The 22,124-nt window shown below is 29.8% G+C and overlaps 4 protein-coding genes across 4 annotated transcripts; 1 reads left to right on the forward strand and 3 right to left on the reverse strand.

The window, feature by feature from the left end:
* Window positions 1-85: 85 nt before the first annotated feature.
* LOC107193740 (zinc finger protein 330 homolog) lies at window positions 86-1,985 on the reverse strand. Its single transcript, XM_015583244.1, has 6 exons — window positions 1,733-1,985; window positions 1,325-1,495; window positions 776-1,007; window positions 532-696; window positions 345-422; window positions 86-261 (listed from the first exon to the last, which is right to left on the reverse strand). Exons 1-6 carry the CDS (start codon window positions 1,850-1,852, stop codon window positions 86-88), a joined length of 942 nt encoding a protein of 313 aa, XP_015438730.1. The 5' UTR covers window positions 1,853-1,985.
* Window positions 1,986-3,129: 1,144 nt separating this feature from the next.
* LOC107193765 (transaldolase) lies at window positions 3,130-6,077 on the reverse strand. The gene is made up of 6 exons (XM_015583270.1): window positions 5,928-6,077; window positions 5,029-5,152; window positions 4,105-4,344; window positions 3,899-4,024; window positions 3,618-3,754; window positions 3,130-3,538 (listed from the first exon to the last, which is right to left on the reverse strand). Exons 1-6 carry the CDS (start codon window positions 6,022-6,024, stop codon window positions 3,264-3,266), a joined length of 999 nt encoding a protein of 332 aa, XP_015438756.1. The 5' UTR covers window positions 6,025-6,077; the 3' UTR covers window positions 3,130-3,263.
* A 575-nt stretch (window positions 6,078-6,652) lies between these two features.
* Window positions 6,653-8,316, reverse strand: LOC107193787 (intraflagellar transport protein 52 homolog). The gene is made up of 6 exons (XM_015583292.1): window positions 8,177-8,316; window positions 7,886-8,103; window positions 7,699-7,807; window positions 7,332-7,614; window positions 7,005-7,253; window positions 6,653-6,922 (listed from the first exon to the last, which is right to left on the reverse strand). Exons 1-6 carry the CDS (start codon window positions 8,314-8,316, stop codon window positions 6,653-6,655), a joined length of 1,269 nt encoding a protein of 422 aa, XP_015438778.1.
* A 2,458-nt stretch (window positions 8,317-10,774) lies between these two features.
* On the forward strand, window positions 10,775-20,294 carry LOC107193741 (ATPase family AAA domain-containing protein 2-like). Its single transcript, XM_015583245.1, has 16 exons — window positions 10,775-10,938; window positions 12,705-12,933; window positions 13,005-13,362; window positions 13,435-13,606; window positions 13,751-13,817; window positions 13,922-14,171; window positions 14,284-14,498; window positions 14,581-14,873; window positions 14,943-15,260; window positions 15,339-15,520; window positions 15,595-15,781; window positions 15,870-16,348; window positions 16,428-16,613; window positions 16,929-16,964; window positions 17,763-18,657; window positions 20,199-20,294. Exons 1-16 carry the CDS (start codon window positions 10,933-10,935, stop codon window positions 20,292-20,294), a joined length of 3,969 nt encoding a protein of 1,322 aa, XP_015438731.1. The 5' UTR covers window positions 10,775-10,932.
* Window positions 20,295-22,124: the final 1,830 nt, after the last annotated feature.

Consider the following 22,124-nt stretch of genomic DNA (forward strand, 5'->3'; position numbering starts at 1 on the left):
AAGGCAACAATTTAATATATTTATTTTTCAGTTTACATTTTATGATATTTTTTAATTTTTACTAAATATGATCGTTATTACAATTTTAATTTCGGAGTAACTTATTGTTGTCATTCTCTTCAGTTTCACTTAATGACTCATCTTGTTCCTCTTCTTCTTCTTCTTCCTCTTCATCATCATCATCATCTTCGTTGTCATCGTCATCATCGTCATCATCATCAACAGTATAATTTTCAGAACTATATCCTTGAGATTGATTTCCTACAGTGTAAACATATTATGTACATGCATACTGTGTTATATCAGGTATTAAATGAATATAAAAATGTAATTGGCTCATGTACCATAATAGTTATATTCATTTTCTTCATCAGATTCGTAAGTTCCACTTTGATTTTGTCTACCAAATTTATGATTTCTCGCTAAAACAAAATTAATAACATGAATACGCAATTCATAGAGAATTTGTAATAAGTAACAAATATAAATGTTTTCATAAACAAAGATATTAGTAATAGTTTTGTTATTTACTTGACATGCTAAGATCTTTTGTTTGAGATGTTTCAAAACTACACTTGGGACAAGGTATAGCCTTATTTTTTTCATATTTAAATCCTTTTCGACGAACATGATCTTCACAATAACATGTTTTACACCTCAAACAAGAATATTGTCCTAAACGATTACATGATTGACCTAAAAGAATTAATTTTTTTATATTAAATTAATAAAAATGTATAGAAACATATTAGTATAATTTTCTTAATGTTCTTACATTTGAAATTTTCTGCTTCTAAAACTTGACATGATGCTTGATGTTCAAACTGATCATCTTCGCAAAGGAAACAATTGCAAAATGAGCACCGAAATATTCTACCACCATGATCCCATACGCCTCTTTCACATTCTTGGCAAACTGCATCCATTAAAGGACACATACACGCATGAGTGGTAAGACAGCGTCTTCCATGGCAAACCCATGCCTCACAATGGTCACATATTGCTCCCTAAGAAATTTTTTGTTTATTACATACAATATTATACATATAATGGTGTAACCTTCTAATAGTAATATCTGGTTGTATCTTAACTCAAATTTTCAAGAGCTTCGTATTATTTTGTCAGGTTATAACTAATTTAAACTAGCAGTTGTTGATATTAAGTTCAATAAAAATACACGTGTTTCTTGGAAAAATACATTCCAAAATATATTTTATAAGTGCATGTGGATGCAAACATATTTGAGCATTATTACTTATTGAACCATCAATGATATCTATCTTCCAAAGATTAAATGTTTGTGGTATACATTAAACGAACTTACCACCATACCTAATCCAGTAGTGAATATACCAGGATGACGAACAACACAATCTCCAGTTCTAAGCATACATTTCATTTTTCCACAATGCGCACATAAAGGTAACCGTTGTACACTTTGACAAAAGTAACAAAAAGCTCTACTTTTTTGTTTCTTGTTGCACTTATCACACTCCTTTTTATAAGAGACAAACAATTACTTCAAATATGATGTACAAATTAAAACTTAATATGTTATTTTGTAATCATCTCAAGAACTTTGTAACACAATCATTTATAACTCATAAGTTAATATTATAAATGAAATTATGTTTGATTACTAATGATAAATAATAATTAATTTTTCATTAAACAACAAAACAGATTACAATTATAATCATATATATTAATATAAAACTATACATATACTTACCATCACTGCATTGCAAGGAAATTTAGCTAAATCTATTTGATCCTTGGCAGTTCTAATTTCTTTTTGCCGCAGTTTCTGTTTCTCTGCTTTCCGTCTTTGACCTGTCTTTTTCTTCGGCATATTGTTATGTTTTATTGTAATTTACAAAGAAATATTAATGAATTTATTCCGAACACATATATTCATTTAAAAACACAGGCAGAATCTTTAGTGATCTTTAGCACTTTACATAGCTCAGCTCAACATAGCTGAACCAAGCTGAACGCGCAATGATATACGTGTATACGTATACAGTTCGACTAATCGAATCGAAAAAGCCATTCAATTACGATTGATCGAATAGTAATACGAGACTTTAAATTCATCTCATGACAGATATTTTTTAAAAAATTTCTGTACAATTATTAAATTTGTACAAATGTTTAAATCAAACGTAATAACACTTGTCTGCAACGTTTTGAACATTTTAATTGGTTATGTAATTTTAGATTTTAAGAATCAACTTTATCTTTTATAATTGCTTAACCAATTGTAAAAGATATGGCAACTTTTAACGTACAAGTTAAATTTAAGAAACAACTTGATTCACTTCTTTGTAAGTGCTTAAAAAAGTCTAAATTTCCGCGTATAGTAAGTGGAAGTAATGTATATGTATCTACTACGTGGTTATATACTAGATCTTTGATAAATTAGTTTTATTGATGCCATATTATACAAGCCCACATAACACTGAAGTGCCTAAAAGGTGTCTTTTCGATGCCCAACAACAGATACAAGATGAAAAGATATCTTTTTGGCATCTGAATGGATATCGAAGGTTAGCCCAGGGCAGCCCTTTGGATATCTTGTATTTAGATGTCCAATGATGTGACTGATACTGTATGCCGTATATCAATATTATCGTTTTATGTAGTACTCAGACAATGGCAATAATTATTTTCCTAACAGAAAAACTACAATTGTAATTTGCATTTGTAATATTGCATTTTTTGTTCATTATTCACTGAAGATGAAATAACTTTGAAATAAAAACATGTAAAGCAAAAGTAAAGATTCACCTAAATAGTTAGTAAAATTATATACATATACATATATCTGATTGTATTATTCTATACAATGAAAATTTTAAATGGAGGAATGAAATTATCTTTCTTATGTATGAGATACCTATAAAAGATAAAAGGAAATCGTGAATTCACCCATTGAGTAACAGGACTACATTTTAAATTTTGAATAGTGAATATAGGCGTTAATATGTGACAGGCTATATCTTAATAATTGTTTTACATTTTCTTACACAAACAACGCAGTCGAGAATTTAAAAATTAATATTTATATAACAATTTTCTTACAACGTATAATTTTTCTTACAAAAATATAATTTTTATATACTTTTGTATAAAATAGATACAGAATATGGAATGTATCATACACCAATAAATGTTACATCTAACAGTTATTATTTCACAGTACTGGTATTGACAATGAAATATACATTTCATAAACAATTTTAAATGAATTTTTCTCATATTTAAGATTGAAGTTTTTCTTGTAGTAATTTTTCCAATTTGCGTACGTCTACCGCAAATTTGCGAATACCTTCACTTAACTTATCAGTTGCCATTTGATCTTCATTAAGAAGCCACCTAAATTCTGCTTCGTCTAAACTGATTTTCTGAAGATCAGATTTTTTAGCTGCTTCCGGTGTAAGTATTTTACGAATCGGTTCATTACTTTTTTCTAATTCCTCCAGCAATTTCGGACTTATAGTTAAGAAATCACAGCCGGCCAGTTCTTTAATTTCACCTTCATGTAAAAAATGTATGACATATCTAATATATCCTTAAGTACTGTTTGTAATCATCGTATAAAGACAGATACTTACCAACATTTCTAAACGAAGCACCCATGACAACAGTTTTGTATCCAAACTTTTTGTAATAATTATAAATTTTAGTTACAGATACAACACCTGGATCCTCTTTCGACTCGTACGATTTCTTATCCGTATTTGCAACATACCTACAAATTTATTTTGATGTGTGCATGTTTGAATGTTTCAGAATTGTAAATTATTAATTTTATATTAAAATTAATTCGTATAAAATTAACTGAAGCATTAACTGATTTATTACTTTAACACTATAATTTTTTGCAGTTTCTTACCAATCTAAGATTCTTCCAACAAATGGTGATATAAGGGTTACACCAGCTTCTGCACATGCAACAGCTTGTGCAAAAGAAAACAGAAGCGTTAAATTACAATGGATTCCATATTTTTCTTCCAGTTCTCTATAAGGATTAAAACATTCTATAAATTTCTACTTAAAGTTAATCTTCTGACTTCTATTAATTACAAGCTCTTTACTTACTTTGCTGCCTGAATACCTTCCCAGGTAGATGCAAGTTTAATCAACACTCTATCTTTATTTATACCAGCTTCTTCGTACAAATTAATCAGGTTTTTCGCTTTCTCAATGCTAGCTTCTTTATTGAAAGATAGCCTAGCATCTACTTCTGTAGAAACTCTTCCAGGTATAATACTTAAAATCTCTTTTCCAAATAGAACACATGTGATATCTAAGGCTACTTCGACTTGTTCTGCCAAAGTCCTGAAACAAATAAGTAAATCTACATTTAATCATTCACGTTTGTGGATATAACATTATTGTAATGAATTTTCTATTACCACCATGATAACACTGGACAAATATTTCTCTTTTTGTATACTTTGATTCCTATTCTTCCTTTTGTTTCTTTCTTTGAGAAATTTTAACATTCTTCTCTTCTGAATACTAATCTTTACATTATTTTACAGATTCTGATTTAGATTTACTTTCATTCCTTAATACTTGATGATTTGTATACTTTTTTGATCAGATGTATCTTTTTTGGTTTATAATTCCTACAATATCTTAAAGCAACTTTTAATGCATTATAAATTCTATCTAGTAAATCAATCAACTACTAAATAAAAATTATCTACTTATGTACATCATTACATAATTACAAGCATACAATTACTTTTAAGAAGCCACACTTTTTAGTCATTTCTAGATGAACAATTTATAAATAAAACTTTTTGTTTCAGTATTACATTGAACATTTGATTAAATGAATACAAAAGATTAGACCCTAAAAGAAATATAAATGAAAACTTTTAATAAGATTATGTGGTTTATCCATAGCGAAAAATGAAGTAATTATTTTTACAAATATTAATATATTTTATGTCATTCATAATATTGAAATTGGAGTTTCTAATAATTTAATATTCTAGGATAAGAATTACTTACGATCCAGATTTTTTTCCATATTGTACAGCTTTATCTATTAAATGTGCATATTTCTTTTGATTAGCTGCAGCAAGAATCAAAGAAGGATTTGTAGTTGCATCTATTGGTTTAAATTGTTCCATTGCTGAAAATAATTCATAATTCAAGTTCGTTAAAAAATTATTGTCCATAGACACATAGTTTTCCATTATTTTAGGGATTTACTTATATGTTACACAATACTTAGTATTCATATCTCAAAGGTCACTTAAGGCATTCAAAAGGTCATGGGAATAATACATAATGATTACCTCATTATATACGTACATCATAATAATAGTCAATAATAATTGTATAATATTGATTTTAGGCAGAATAAAAAAAACAAAATTTCTATACAAAGAATACAAACAAGTTGTACATATTTGATTTCATATATATATATATATATATATATATATATATATATGTTAGTACAAATAACAATTCTTAATCATTTTTAAAATAAATAAATAATATTTATAATTGATTTGCGCTTTTTCTAAATATTCTACAAACGAGAACACAATAATTAAAGCATTGCTAAAAAAAATCTGGTCGTAACGTCGATTTTGTAATGATCCCCACCACTATATTCGTAACGTAATCTGAAGTCAAACAGGTAGTTTTCCTTCGGTACAATGTACAATTTTCTACAGTAATTCCCATATATATTTACAGAATATTGTATAATATAATTCTCATATATATTTACAGATTTTCAAATAAATTAACATGTTTTTAAAATTTCAGATCTAAATTAAATGTGCGTCGTATGTATTTTCTTTTCCACGCTTTCTAATAATAGCCTTCACCTTTGCCCGAACTAATATGTAGATTAATTCTGAATTCGTGCAAGTTCTTTTTGTTAATTTTCTTACCTTGAAAGTCGCCAGTATCGGCGACAATCGTTGTCAGTTCTTTCAATTGTGATAAGGAGCTCGTCATTTTGACTTTCTTCAATTGAGACTCGCTCATTATTACCGATACTTTTATATGTTCGCCGGAGATCGCAATTCCTGGAGTGACTAGCAAACACGATACTTTACAGCATTGCCAACTTGTACAAGATTGTAATGGGTGCGTTCAGGAGACACAACCGTTGCGCAACTGTTGAGCAATTTCACTAGACTGCCTCTGAACGCTACCGCTCACTTTCCAACTACTCAATATGTTTAGTGATCGGTCGGTACGGATGTTTTGTAGCGCAAATAAAGTACGCTACCTTTGTTCAACGTGTTGTAATTCAAAATAGCGGAACCCAGTGGATCCAATTTTATTTATTAATATCCATAATTTAATAAATATATTTTTTATTTTATAATGTAATATCCAATAATGTAAATTATGTATTTTATTTTATTTTTTCCATTTTAAAATTATCACTAAATTAAAATATTTATACTTACACTACAAGTGAAATAATAGGTGATATTTAAGCCGTTAAGAATAATAATAATAATTAAGTTGTTATAAATTACTAAAAAATATTTTATTTAATAACTACATATAGTTTTTACATTGTATATTTATGCACTTTTATATTTGAGTTAATATAATTGAATATGAAATAAAAATGTACAGTATTTACACTTTTTCAATTTTCTTATTCATGCATAGCTTTATAGCTGCAAATATTTTGAAAGACAGAATTTAATACTTCTTTAGCTGTGTGAATATTAGAGTTGCTTATTTTTACAATGCTACCGAATTCCCTAATATAATGATCTAATTCCACATCTTTTGATAAATCTTTTGTTGCCATGTATTTATTTGTTAATTGAGATAGTTTTAATAGATCAGAACTAAAAGCTTCATCCAAATCAAATAATTCCAAAGCCGGTGGTGGTAATTCTTGAAAGCTTGGTGGGAAAACCTGGAATTAAATTCACTAAACTACATTTGAACAATTGATGTATTATATGTAATAGAATCAATTTAAATAATAAAATTTTTACTGATGCTTGTGTGGGTAGTAATGGAGCTTCAAAATGTGGTGGAATTAAAGTAAGTGGTTCATGTTTTACACCTAAAACTTCATAAGCCTTTATGCAAGCTGGAACCATGTTTAAATTTATTGAATACAGGTGATGCTTGAATAATTTAGTATAATCATGAGAATAATCCATCATATCCATATCCTGTGTGCATACTTTTGGATTATCTGCTTGCTGTGTTATATCAGGCACAAAATTGTATTCCCAGAACTGAATGATTCATAGCATTATTAATAACAAAGACATGTTACTTCAAAGGCAGACATTCATTAAAATTTTGAAGCTTACATCTGCATCATCCATTTGAGATTCTTTAGGTACAATTTCTTTTGATTCGAAAAAGTTAAATATCATTTCTCTCAATAAATCATTTTTTTCCTTTTCAATGTATGCATCTGTTAGCATTTTTGATGAACCTAAAACTACTAATTTACCACCATTGACTTCATTATAATGGTATGCACAAATAGGTCTGTTTGTTGGAACTGCAATGGATCCACTAGACAATGCAACTGTTGATGGTTGAACTACACTCAAAGTTGCACCATATGGATACAAAAAATTCATGTCTCTGAAATGGGGGAAACTGAATATCAAGAGTTCTTATTCAATTTTTTTTCATAAATAATTAATGATTTATATTTAACTATTTTACATGGATTCATCATGATGTTTAGAAAATATTGACTTATTTGAAATTCCTTGCGAGATTAAACATTCTTTTGGATGCATTGTTTGACTATAACTCATACGTATCACATTATCTAAAAAATATGTACCAACTACAGTTATCCATGTATCTTACTTTTACTTAAATTTAATCACACTATGAAGGATTTTACCATTGTTCACCATTATACCAAATTCCTCCAATAAGAAGTTTACGTTTGTATTAGAGTTTTTTTCTCCACCTTCACCAAGCATAACTAAAATATGTCCAGAAGAATTTAAAAACGTCCTAATGGAATTCATTTCCAATTCAGTGAATTTATTTTGAGGTCCTGGAAGCACCAACACTTTACCTGTTGATAACGTTTCTTCTGTCAAAGTATTGTTATTTCTGAAAGAAAATAAAAATTTATAAATGTGCTTCAAATTCATTTTTAAAAGAATGTTAAAATGCTTTGACATACTCAACAAATTTCCATTTCGATTTTAACTTTCTTTGCAACACTTTGAATACTTCATTCAGTTTTCTTTCACATTTAGAAGCGTCAAAAATAATGACATTCGTGTTATTAGTACTATCACCACCACCGAAAATCGAACTCATAATGACCATCACTATATTATTGAAGATCCAAAAAGTATAATAATTAAATCAATTTCAAAATTGCTCTGCGTAATTGAATCTCATTTATACATACTACACTAATAAAAGTAGCTCAAAGTATATTCTATACTCTATCTATACAATTATGTATACCAGCGTTGCTATTGGCAACAAGTAGGTTTGAATCGATACCGCCAAGCACTTGTGAATCACTCGTGATTCGATCACGTTTGTTCCCAATCACGGTGATTTTTTACAGTGATTTGTGATTTCTCATGATCGTTTCTGATTGGTGGAGAAACCTAACAGTTCTTCACACACGACACATAATCTGTATATTTTATATTAATGACATCAAAACAAAAATTCGAGTTATATCGTATAGAGTGAAGGAATAATTAGAAACAATGAAGAATAATGAATAAATTAATGATTATAAATTATACTCTACATGTTACCTAGCAAATCATTCTTTTAGAATTTCTTGTTTTTTCTACTGATTTTTACAAACACAAATAGTAATGTAATTCATCGTAAAACCATATTGAATACGGTTTTCTGTTTAAAGATCAAGGACTTACGATCGCAGTGAGCAAATTCACTCATGATAAAAAAAATCGCAATCACGGTCGTAAATGAAGTTAAATCACGACCGTGATCGTGATTCGGCGATTACTGTGATAAATCACAGTTAGTAATTTTGCACGCCATCTCTAGTAGAGATCACGCCACAGCCTGCTCTAGTACTAGCCGTGCTGAAGGTAAAAGTCGCAACAACGCGAGAGTCCGTCTTGAATATACCCAACCCAACCTACCATATCAGCCTCACAGGTCTCACGCTTTCACCGGCTACTCAGTCTCCCTCTATCGGCCTCTCAGTTTCCCGCCTATCCTTCAAATGTTTAGATTATTGTAATCCTCCGAATGTCAGAATCAGTACAATAATCCAGGTAACTTTTATTTATTTATATTAACTCTACATATCATTTTTTTGTGTGTAGCATAATTATTTAATAATATCTACAGCCTTTTTGGAAATATTGTTTTATATATACTTTTGTTTATAATTTTCATATGTTTATTAATAATTCCACAGCGTTTACCGCCATTTATCACCATTTTCTTGGTAAGCATGTATGTATTTAATGTTCATATTTATTAAAAAAATAAAAAATTAATAAGTAATGTTTGATAATAATAGTTTTTTTATAAACAAAATAAATACATTTTTTTTATGGAGTTATTGTCAATTACAAGTTCTCATATATCATTCTCGAAAATTAATGGACTTCTTTCAAAGTTTTTCTTCTGGATAACGAAATTGCGGATATTAAACAATCAGAAAATGCTAGTAACGTATGGAACAAATCAGTAATTGTTTCAGTAAAAATTGTAATCAGAATTCAGTATTTGTAATCAGAAAAAAAAAGTTTATTTGCAAATGTTTTGCAGAAATTAGGTTTAGCGGTAAATAACTATTGCCGGACTTGATTTCTGATTGAATTGTTACTTTAATTCTAATTTATTGAATTACGATTAGTTTCAAGGGCGCCATTTTTACACCCAAATTAAGCTTCTGAACTCCTAAATCGGCGTTTTGGACCAGACCACTATGCGTCGCGTGGAAAATGTGAATTTTCGACCCACTGTCGAACATTTCGAACAGGGTCTCCAAAGTCTCCTCATTGTTTACGTTACCGCCGGGTGACGTAGAGTGTAGGTTAGCGGTTAGAGGATTGTCGGCGGAAATACCCGACTCGACCTCGAACGGGTAGCACACACGGACAAGGGTAGAGGTAAGTTGTGTGTCGGCATGGCGGAAGTAAAGTGGGAGACGACGGTAGGCATAGTGGGGGTACCAAGTACCCAAGACCTAAGACCCCAAGTCCCAAGTACCACGATTCTGGCCAATTCTGGCAATATTCTGTCCATTGTGGGTGATTCTGGCATCCAAGAAAGGATGAACAGTGTTTTGAGATGAATAATTCATCTACTTTAATATGTTTGATGCTTATTTCTTAAAATTAACTTTATTACTATTACATCTTCTTTGATTCTTGTATAATATAAAATGAAGAATTTGTATGTAAAAGTAGTAAAATCTGTAGAAAAAAATAATCTCTAAAATTTTATTTTAGAGTAAATTAAAGCTTTAATTTATCATTTTTTTTGACAAATCGTTTGAAACAATTTAAGGATTGTAGTTAAAATTATCATGATCGCTCTGTATATTTAAAAATGATCAGCGATCACAATTGGCGAGTGGGTTAGGTTAGATCTGCCAATCGCTTACAGCTCAGTTCAGTATGAGTTTGCCTATAAAGATATTGTTTGCAATAACAATTTGCTAATACCTAGTGGTGTGGAAAAAATCTTTGCATCTCTTTGGCAGATTTGTTGGTGCGATGTGTATTATGCAAGCTTTTGTTTGTTACGTACATAGTGAATAATAATTTAAAGTGATATTCGATTGTAAAACGACCTTTGTGAAGGCTCAGTGTGCATGCGCTACGTGCACTCAATCGAGAAAGTGGTATTGCTTTATCTGAGGCATATGACGGATGTAACAAGTTTTAATTTTAACTTAGATAAAATTTGGCAGCAAGAATTAGCCAGATGAAGGTAATTCGTACAAGTTATCAAACTTTTTGTGTTTCAAATATCAGGAATATTGAATGATTGCAGAGGTTAAAATTCGTCTGTTTCAGGAAGACCCTAATTGCTTCCATGGTGCTTTGTTTATTATTATTATTAGTAATGCTGATATTAAATTCCATTTTTTTTACATTTTAAGCGATCGTTATTAACTTTCCCATTACGTTTTATCGAAGTCTGTTTTTAATGTAGTTTACAACCTTCGATTATGCAAAAAAATATTCAGATGGGCGGTGTTCCAATTTATAAAATAGAAAAGATTAAGACAAGACACCTGTGAACTGTCAACAAGTTTATTTTTTAAGATGAAGTTATTTGTGAAATTATTCCTATCATTTCATTTCACATGAAAATACATTTTAAGTAGTTATAAAAAAATCAATTAATTTATATTCATTTAATTTATATTTGGAAACAAAATTAATTTTTGATGAAACAAAGCATATGATTTTTTAATAGAAATTTAACATTTGATATAGTTACTTGAATTTGAACATACAATAAAATATTTTGAACATAATGATTTAATAAATCTGTGGATATATTTCAATATGATCTTGAAGTGACCTTAAACTCAAAAATTTAAATAAAAGAAATGACTCATTAAATGACCTTTTTCAGCAAATGTTCAATATGAAATCATTCATCAGAAATTCATTGTTTGAAAGCAAAATATTTTTGTATTTTGTTTGTTGATATCACAGCTCTTTGTTTATAATACCTATTGGATTTGCAAGAAATATGCATACATGCAGAGAATCTTGTATAAACTACACAATTATTAACATATATAAACAATAACCACTCAGCTATCTTATATCGAATTGAAAAAGCTCTGTAATTCAATATAACAAATATCAAAACTTGTGTAAGGTGGTTGAAATAGGATTCAATTTGTTTTTTATTTAAATATAATATTTCAAAGCTTCTTTCAGCTTTTGAAAATATATGTCACTTAAATGTCACATTATAAAAAAGTTATTTAAGGAATATGTTGACTTTGAAAATTATGAAAATAATGCTTTGTAACAAAAAATTATATGTTATGTACCACTAACAGTTTCTTTTGTATCATAGTCTATATTTAAACAAATTGATTCAGTGTATTTTATTCTTGAAAGTAAGGTTCATGGACACAATTAATTATGTTATTACTAGGGTTGATGATATATAATAGTACATTTAAAATATGTTAATTTATATTCAGTCACTTTGTATATGCAGAGTAAATTTCACTACATTTTGTAAAACATATTTATTGTCTTGATCAACTTGTATAGTATTGGACATATATTATTAAATGCATTTTATCACCAATGTCACATGTTATTATTTTATAGTGTTATCATAAGTGAATACCTTGCATGCATAGTCTATGTGCACATTTCTGATTTAACAATATATCTCAGTGGCTGATATGGGGGTATTTTACAAGTTGCAACTAAAATGTAATATTTTATTATTTAAGAGATGCACAATTATATGACATAAACTACAAGTGTAAATTGTATGAAATATATTAGTATTTATCGCTTGAATTAAAATTACTGCTCTCAATTTATCCACCACAGGTAGATTTACTGTTTGTAACTTGTCTGATTACAGTGTGTTGACATATTGTAACAGATCACATTTAATAATGCCTGTACAATTGTATGATAAATTTATATAATTATATATACTTTGTGAATTCTTATCATATATAATTATTTATAGTAACTGATACATTTTAGATAATGTCAGATGATGATACTGCATTGGACTCAATGGATACAGACGAAGAAATTTTTAGTGCTAGAAGTCGCAGCCTTGGCTCTAAACCTAGGAGGGTCAATAGTTTACGTACTTTACGATCACATTCAAACTCGAATTCTCATAAATCTAGGAGTAATTTAAGTGTACGTCGCAGTACACGTAATAGAATGCAAACGTATGATAATCTTAACACTAGCTGGATTTTAGGTAAAGAATGTCTTTAAACACATCCCTGACAAACAAAGTCATTGTCTATAAATACCTATAATATGTTTCAGGAACGCAAACGTTAAAAGGTTATCCTATGTTTCAACAACATGGTTCTTCATCTGATAAAGAGATGGTGGACGAAGTTCCCGAAAGAAAGCGTGATCTCAAGGAACGTATGCCCCTTCGATCACGTGAGAATCATCCTCCTAATAAGAATTCACCAAGGCATATTAGAGAAAGGCCAGAACACGATCGACAAAATAGTAGGGAACGTAGAAGCAGGGGTGATCGTGATCTTAGAGAAAAGACAGAACAGGAAAAAGATATTAGAGACTTGAAAGACAGACAAGAACGAGAAAGAACGGAGAGAGAACATAAGGACAAAATGGGTACCAGAAGTAAATCGAATGAGGAAAAAGATGTGAGGTAAATATCTATTAACATATTTCATACATTCGAACAATAATTCCATTTATGTATTAATAAATTCCGTTATAGAACAAGAAAATCTGATAGTCCAAGTAGACTTAGAGAAGGACCTGTGACACGACTTGGTGGTAATTTAGTTGAAAAAGATGAAAAGCCTAAAGTAGAGCAAGACGAAGCAGACGAAGACAGCTCTCAAGAAAGTGAAAAAGCAGAAAATAATGATAATTCTGAAAATGAAGATGTAAGAAATTTTGTATAATTTTATAAGTATTTATTACTTTTTATAGACATATTTTTTATTATAAATAAAGGTATTAGTTGTAAATAGAATTCTGAATATGATATTGCTTTTAAAGTAGTGATAAAATATGCTTAATACTTATAGGGATACGAAGATATGTACACACGTGTTAAACGAACTAGGAGGGCAGCACAGCAACAATTGCCAAGGGGTAAGAAGCTTACAGGTTCGATGCTCACATTTATACATGCATGCGATTACACTCTTTGTTAAGTATTAATATGTTTCTCTTATTTATGATTTGTTATTTTACAGTGGTAGATAGTGATTTAAGTGAATCTTCTGATTCTCCTGGTCCTAGAAAATATAGTTTACGTCAAAAAAAACCAGCTGTAGATAGATTTCAAGCCAATGTAGAACCAGTTCGACGATCTATAAAAGTATTTAGAAGTGTTCTTAGTAATTCCATGAGAAGACGTAAACATAGAAGTAAAAGTACAAGCTCTAGTGATTCCAGTGATTCAGAACCTCAGCGGTATGATAAGAAAAAAAACAAGAAGTCAAGGTAAGACATGATATAAGTGTAGATTTTTAATAAATTTCTGGAGTATAATGTGCAGTGGAATGAATCAATATTATTGTACAACAAATTTTTTATTTTGTTAATTTTATAATAGGCAATCGGTAATACCTCAAGGTGGACCACCTGATCGCAAAGCAGATATAAACCCAATCACTTTAGATACCAACATTAGATTCAACGATGTTGGAGGTTTAGAGTCACACATTCACTGCCTTAAAGAAATGGTTGTTTTCCCTATGATGTATCCAGACGTATTTGAACGTTACTACATTACTCCACCAAAAGGAGTACTGTTTCATGGTCCACCAGGTAAATATATAGTACTTTTCAGTATGAAAAAAAAAATATATATATATATACATAGTACTAATGCTACTTATCAAATACTTAGGAACTGGTAAGACATTAATAGCTAGAGCACTGGCAAATGAGTGTAGTCAAGGCAGTAGAAAAATGGCATTCTTTATGAGGAAAGGTGCGGATTGTCTATCCAAATGGGTTGGAGAATCAGAACGCCAGTTACGATTATTGTTTGAGCAGGCTCAACAAATGAAACCGTCCATAATATTTTTTGATGAAATAGATGGCCTCGCACCTGTTAGAAGTACGAAACAGGATCAGATTCATGCCAGTATCGTGTCTACTCTTCTGGCGCTCATGGATGGCCTCAGTGATAGAGGAGAGGTAAAATATTTTTAATTTTAATGTCCAAAATACAGAATTGAAGATTATTCTATACTCTTTTGCTTGCAGGTTATTGTTATTGGAGCAACCAATAGAATAGATGCTATTGATCCAGCTTTACGGAGACCTGGTCGTTTTGATCGAGAATTATACTTCCCCTTGCCTGCTATGAAAGAAAGACTAGAAATATTAAAAATCCATGTCAGTAAATGGAAAAATCCTCCATCAGATCAACTGTTAGAAATATTAGCTGAAAAGGCAACGGGTTACTGTGGTTCAGATTTGAGAGCTTTGTGTACTGAAGCAGTGTTACAAGGATTGAGAAGAACATATCCCCAAATATATATAACAAATAATCGGTTGCTTCTGGATCCTGAACGTGTTGAAGTGTGTTTTTATTAATCAACCCTTAAACAAACTGTAAATTAATATATAATACCAGATCATATATGTATATTTTCATAGGTAAAAAAACGAGATTTCTTACAAGCAAGTTCTATGCTTGTACCGTCATCGCAAAGAGTATCACCTTGTGCTCGAAGAAAGGTACAACCTTTTATGGAACCACTATTAGGACCTCCACTGGAAGAGTTAACTAGTTCCATAAGAGGAGTATTTCCTCAAGGAACTAGTGCTGCTATGGCAAAGTAATCAAATTTCATCACGTTAATGATGTAATTTTTTATAGAATTTAATATAACTCTGCTAAATCTTTCCTCAGAGTAAAAATTACCAAAGGTATACATCGTCCAAGACTGTTAATTTCTGGAGGAAATCTGTCTGAAGGTCAAGGACCACATTTAGCACAAGCATTACTATATTATATGGAACATCTACCTGTTCAAACATTAGACGTTAGCACTCTTTTCGCAGAAAGTGGACGATCTCCAGAAGAAACTTGTGTTCAGGTTTGTTATTAATAATTTGCAGAAATAAATAGATATTTACTGAATGAAGTATTAACTAAAATATGTTTGGGTTTATTTTCCTGTCTAGGTATTTAACGAAGCTGCCAGGAATGTACCGTCCATAATTTATATTCGGTCGATTGATCAATGGTGGCCACTTGTACCTGAAACTGTGAAAGCGGTTTTTTTGTGTCGTATAGCAGCACTTGATCCCTCATTACCTATTCTAATTCTAGCTACAAGTGATACAACGTATCAAGATCTCTCTAACCAACTACGAAGTCTCTTTAGCGAGCTTCGAGGAGAAGTCTATTCGATGAAAACGCCAACAGCAGAGCAAAGATCGAAATTCTTCAGACCTATTTTCATGCTTCAGAGCTTAAAACCGCCAAAAATAAAGGACAATAAAGTTGAGGTTTTAGAAGAACTACCTTTAGCACCAGATCCTATGCCAAAGAAATTAACAGAAGAAGAGAAAAAAGTAATGTACGAAAAGGAAGAAGTTTCATTAAGAGAATTAAGAATCTTTTTGAGGGAGATTTGTGCAAAGCTTGCGAGGAATAGGCAGTAACTATATTTATATCTTATTTGCAACTGCCTTTAATGTTTTATGAAGTGTAATTAATATGATTGTTTTGTGTCACAGATTTTTTATGTTCACAAAACCAGTGGACACAGAAGAAGTACCAGATTATAACATAATTATAAAACAGCCTATGGATTTAGAAACAATGATGACAAAGATCGATATGCACTGTTATCTTTGTGCTAGAGATTTTCTCGATGATATTGATCTGATTTGTAAAAACGCATTGGAGTATAATCCTGATAGGTTTGTACATGGAATATATGCCCGTTATGTTATTAAAACCGTTATTTAAATTTATTTAAATGTAATCAAACGCAGGTTATTTAGTGACATTCCATTAATTTTATTTGTTTCATAAATTACTATATTGATAAATAGTTTTCTTGTGGGTTTAAAAACAAAATAGCATTCATTAGTTTTGTACTTCATATACTATTATTTATATTTATTAATGTTGGTATTTAGTTCATCTTTATTGATCACTCAGATAACATACATAAATATAAATAATGGAGTTCAAGTTCATACTGACATTCATATTGTGTGTTTTCTTATCAGCTTACGTGATAGGCCTTCGCTTGGAATATTGAAGAGGTAGTTCAGACATTCCTGTTAATCCGTTGCTGTTGTTGCTCCCTAGTTTAAGTGGCCTTCAATGTCTTATGCGCTGGATATGATACGTCAGATGTGAATTGAATACATAAAAATAATGTATAAAGTTCACGTAAATATGTATTTTATTGAAGTTGTTTCCGAGTGACAGATGCTCTCATATTCCAATGGTTTTCATAACCGAGAACTATAACAGTTGTTAAAAGAGTTAAAATAACACTTGGATTTTATAACCTGTTATAAACTCAATGGAAAGAAATATTTAGAAATTTGTATTGAAGCTTAAGTTATTGTTAATAGTTCCTTTGAATATGCAATTCTATGAAAACACTATGCAAATCGGATTTTCACAAGAATTGCTGACATACAAAAATGCTGATAATTTCGAAATAGGGTCTGGGTTAGGTCCGTATTCATATAAAATTTATCTTATTATTTTTTGGATCCCTATACACGTTTACAGTTACATCCAAATGTTCCAATACACTTTATATGTGTAATTAATATTTTGTACGCTGCTCTCACTATACATCGAAAGACTTCTCCTATTATTCAATCAATGAGTTTAGGGTATATTCAGTATTTCTGTTTCTTATTTAATACGAAATATGTACATGAAAATTTGAGGAGGTAGGATAACATATGCAGCACCTAAAATTTCATCGACGTACAATGTGTTGATCAACATTGAAGGCCACTAATGCTAGTCCATACGGCTTCTCACTAGTAATAAATTTGTTTATTATTTGTATATATATTTAATTTATTCTTTTTTCACAGAGATCCAGCTGACAAATTGATAAGACACCGTGCATGTTCTCTTCGTGACAATGCATACGCGTTAATAAAGGCAGAATTAGATTCCGATTTTGAAGACAAGTGCCGTGAGATTTCGAAAAATCGAAAAATTATTGAATATACGGGTCACAGAAAACATGATACAGAAAACAAACAGCAATCAAAATCAGAGCAATTCGTTTCTGCAATCGAACGAACAGATAAAAAAGATGGTGGAAGTCCTAGTCATTCTCCTGTTGTGAATGGGAAGAGATACAGTAGTTCTAGAAAACGTAAAATACCGGCCTGGGCAAGAGGCTACGTAAAAAAGGTTCAGAAAAAGAAAAAAATTGTTTTCGATGAAAATGTTACTGTTTCTGGTAACAAGATCTGTGTGACCAATGAAACTACTAGCATCGATTTAGAAAAATTCCAAGAATTTGAAACTGAAGCAAACAGTGTTTTGAATGGACATATACCTTTATTTGATAACTCTGATACGGAGAATGATTCACAAAATGAAAATTCGAAAGATGTACAAGGGATGCAAAGCAGCAGTGTAACTGAACAACATATCGAGGAAGTTGATAGTATGGATATAACTCTTGTAGATGAGGACAAAAATGATAAAACTGTGGACAACGATGGATCTAATTCCTCATCTAGGCGAGAAAGCATGGACGAATTATCATTTGCTATCGAGCGAGATTCTAGTCCAGCCAAATTCGAGGAAAATGAGAAACTGATTGTAGATAAATATGAATTGGAATGTTCGTGGCAACATACAGTTGATGTTACAAAAGATTTTCCTGTGGAAGTATTGTGTGACATTTATGTGCAACTGAGTCGATGTGTAGGAAAATATGCTCAGAGCTATGATAGAAAATTACTGCCAAAGGTAAATATGCTCTATTTAGTTAAACTTAGTATATCAATGTACTTATTTATGTATGTGTTAATGTTGTTTCTTAATCTACCCTTTTTTTTTATCATTTATACATTTACTGTTAAATCAACTGTTTAGTCAACATATTAGGATTACATTTTTTATTATAGTAAATCTAATTTTTCCATGGTTTTCATAAAAAGTAATCTTTTATTTTTCAATTATTTTTCAAGATAAGAAAGTTATTGTCCCAATAAATATGATTGATTACCGCACGAATATACAGGGTGTCCCACTTAAATGCCGCCACGAAATGTCGAGATCGTCCTTGAACTTTACAAAAAATTGTGTTAGACGAAAGTTGAAGTTGATTTATACATATAAGTATGTATAACTTTTGTAAATCAGAGATTCTTTGTTTTTTAAATGAAACTATATACAGTTCTATTACGAAATATATTTATCTCTCTATCCATACGTTAAAGGTTTTGGATACAACTATATATACATATTGCTTCTCTGTGTCTGATACCTTACATCTTTAATCTTAAATTTACTACTTAAATCTTAAACTTAAATTATGGTAGCGAATTTACTTTGGTTTTTAATTGAAATAAAATATTTTTTATTAGAACGAATAATGAAAAATCCAACGGCTATAAATATGTTACCAAAAAGACATGAATATGATTCTATATGATTGGATTTGATATGTATATGTATATTGTATACATACATACATACACATATGTATACGTATGTACCTTTGAGCATCCAATTGCTTCTGTCGACTTTTTTTTATGTTTTCTGTAACATATTTATAATCGTTGGATTTGTTATGATTCATTCTAATGAAAAATATTTTAAAAATGCTATAGTTTCATTCAAAAAATAAGAGGCCACATTCATTTCTCTGAAAAAATGCAGATAAAGAGCACTGACTTACAAAAGTTAGGTACATTTAAATATCGTTTAATTATTGTTTAACACAATTTTTTGTAAAGTTTAAGAAAAGTCTTGAAATTACGTGGCGACACATGCGTGGAACACGCTGTGTACTTCTTCTACATGCAGTGAATACATTTTCCTTCTTTTCGTATCTTACATACTTTGTATCATGATACACTTCGATATAAGCATTAATAATTTAACATCACAGAAATGTTGCTTGTACTGCTTAAGAACTATTTATATGATCATGTAGCTTTGATTTAGGTCATCTTACAATCATTGCATTGAAAATAAAAAATTTGTACTCAGTTTTTTATTACTGGATGGAAATCGTAGGTATGTTACGTCAGAAACTGGTAAATTATTCCATTCTTTGCTAGTTTTCCAGTAAACTCATTTTTTTGCGGTTTTGAATTTATGTCACTTGACTTATTATCTTATAAGTCTTTTTTTCAGTTCCTTTCTTGTCTGTTTCATAAATATTTCTTTCTTACCTTTCATTCAATTTATGTTACAATATAGAGAGTGTCACATAATGTGGCAATGTGACAGTTGTCATAATATGATAAAATAAAGTATTTTATAATTTATAATGTGTATAGGACTTGCTCAAGGAGGTGAAACGATTTGAAGAATTCAAGACAACATATGACAGAGTACATCATGTCGCCAATCAAACGCAAACGGACATGCTATAAGTCATGTTGCTACTTTTAGTACCATTATAACAAAACTTTTTTGTACATTTACACTGAACGAAGAATACCGATTATTCTTGTCAAATCACAAGATAACTTGAAATACGATATTTTTTTGTTTTGATTTCAATAGTTGCTAATAACTAGTAGAAAGAAGGAGGGAGTTCTCATTACTACATAAATATGTATAAATAAAAAGAAGCAACGTTATCGTATATTTAAACTTCGATATTTGAAGGCACGATAAAATGTATCAGTGCATCGAATTTACAAAAAACAAAAAGTATTATACTTATGCCAAGCTAAAAAACCATTTGCCTAAGCTTCTAAATACAAAATTATAAATTATTATAATATCATTGGCTTTCTCTATTTATAATTCATTGTTGATATCAGACGTCCTTTGTTGTAAGATGTTGATATCAAATGAATGAATTTTAATCATAGTTTGTATATTTTTATTCAATTGCAATTTTTGTAGAAATTGGCATAACTTGCAATGGAATTAGTTTTTCTGTAATATATAACTGTGAACAATTTATTTTGTGCGCAAATCTGCTTTAGTAGGGTACTTGTAAAAGATTTCTGGATTAATATGGAATACTACACCATAAGGAGGTATACTATTTCATAACAAGATAATATTGCAAACATTGGTTATACAAAGATGATGGTAATTTAATATAATATGTACTTAACTATAGTTTTTATGCATTACAGTATATTGTATTAAATTATTTTGTTGTATGGTCATACGATAGCATTCGACGAATCGTTATGGTATCACATGAAATGTAGTCAAGTTTCATCACATGCACCAGTTATTACTTTTGGATTTTTACAATTCTTTAGGTGACGATATTTAGGACAGATACATTGAACATTGACATATCCTGATGCATAGGTTCAAATACACATATATAAAATTACACGTGGTCCGTTTTGCAAAGTTTTTATTGTTTTAGAAAATCTTACACAAAGTAATACACATTATGAGAACTATAACTACTGCATAATAATTTTACATAAATTTGTTAAGTCTTGTTTTTTTAGTACTGCAAAGATTACTTCTGTCTTCTTAGTAACAATAATATCACTTTATGTATTAGCAAATTGATGAAAACGAAATCATTGATTATAAAAAAAATATGTAAATACATTCCAAATCTTATAAGCAGTGTTGTACATTGCATATTAGGAAATTTGGCCTTGTACATAATTTACCTGTAGAAATAATTTATTCTAGGTTTCATTCTTAAGAATCATTTGTTCATCAGACTCTCAAGTTGTACTGTTTATGTAAGGTCTGTAAATGAATTGGCAGATACTAAAACTTTTTATAATTAAAAATCATGAATAATTTAGTGTAATAGGTTTATATAGTGTATCTACAACTTATAATAACATCTACTGTAGTGATTCTGTGTCAATGTATACAAAACTGATTTAAATATTATATAAAAATTATTATTTTTATATACATTGATAAAATGAAAAGTATGATGTTATTACTAATTTCTATTGGTTGTTTATTTTAGTACATTTAGTTGATTCTAGATAGGGAAAGTAAGTAAACGAAACTTAAGTGATAAATTGAGTTTACTCATGGTAGATAAGACATAATTGAAATATTATACATGCTTTCCAATTTATTTTGACCAAAGTTATAAGCCATAAACAAAATAGTTACAAATAAGTTTCCATTCTACTCTCGATAGAAAACTACTTAGACAGAATTGAAAACTTTACTATAAATGTAAAATACCTCGGTAAAAATCTTAAACATGTGCAAAGGAAACTCTATCTGTATAAATATTAGTAAATATTTAA

Source organism: Dufourea novaeangliae, unplaced genomic scaffold, assembly GCF_001272555.1.
Source record: "Dufourea novaeangliae isolate 0120121106 unplaced genomic scaffold, ASM127255v1 scaffold24, whole genome shotgun sequence".
NCBI classification, from domain to species: domain Eukaryota; kingdom Metazoa; phylum Arthropoda; class Insecta; order Hymenoptera; family Halictidae; genus Dufourea; species Dufourea novaeangliae.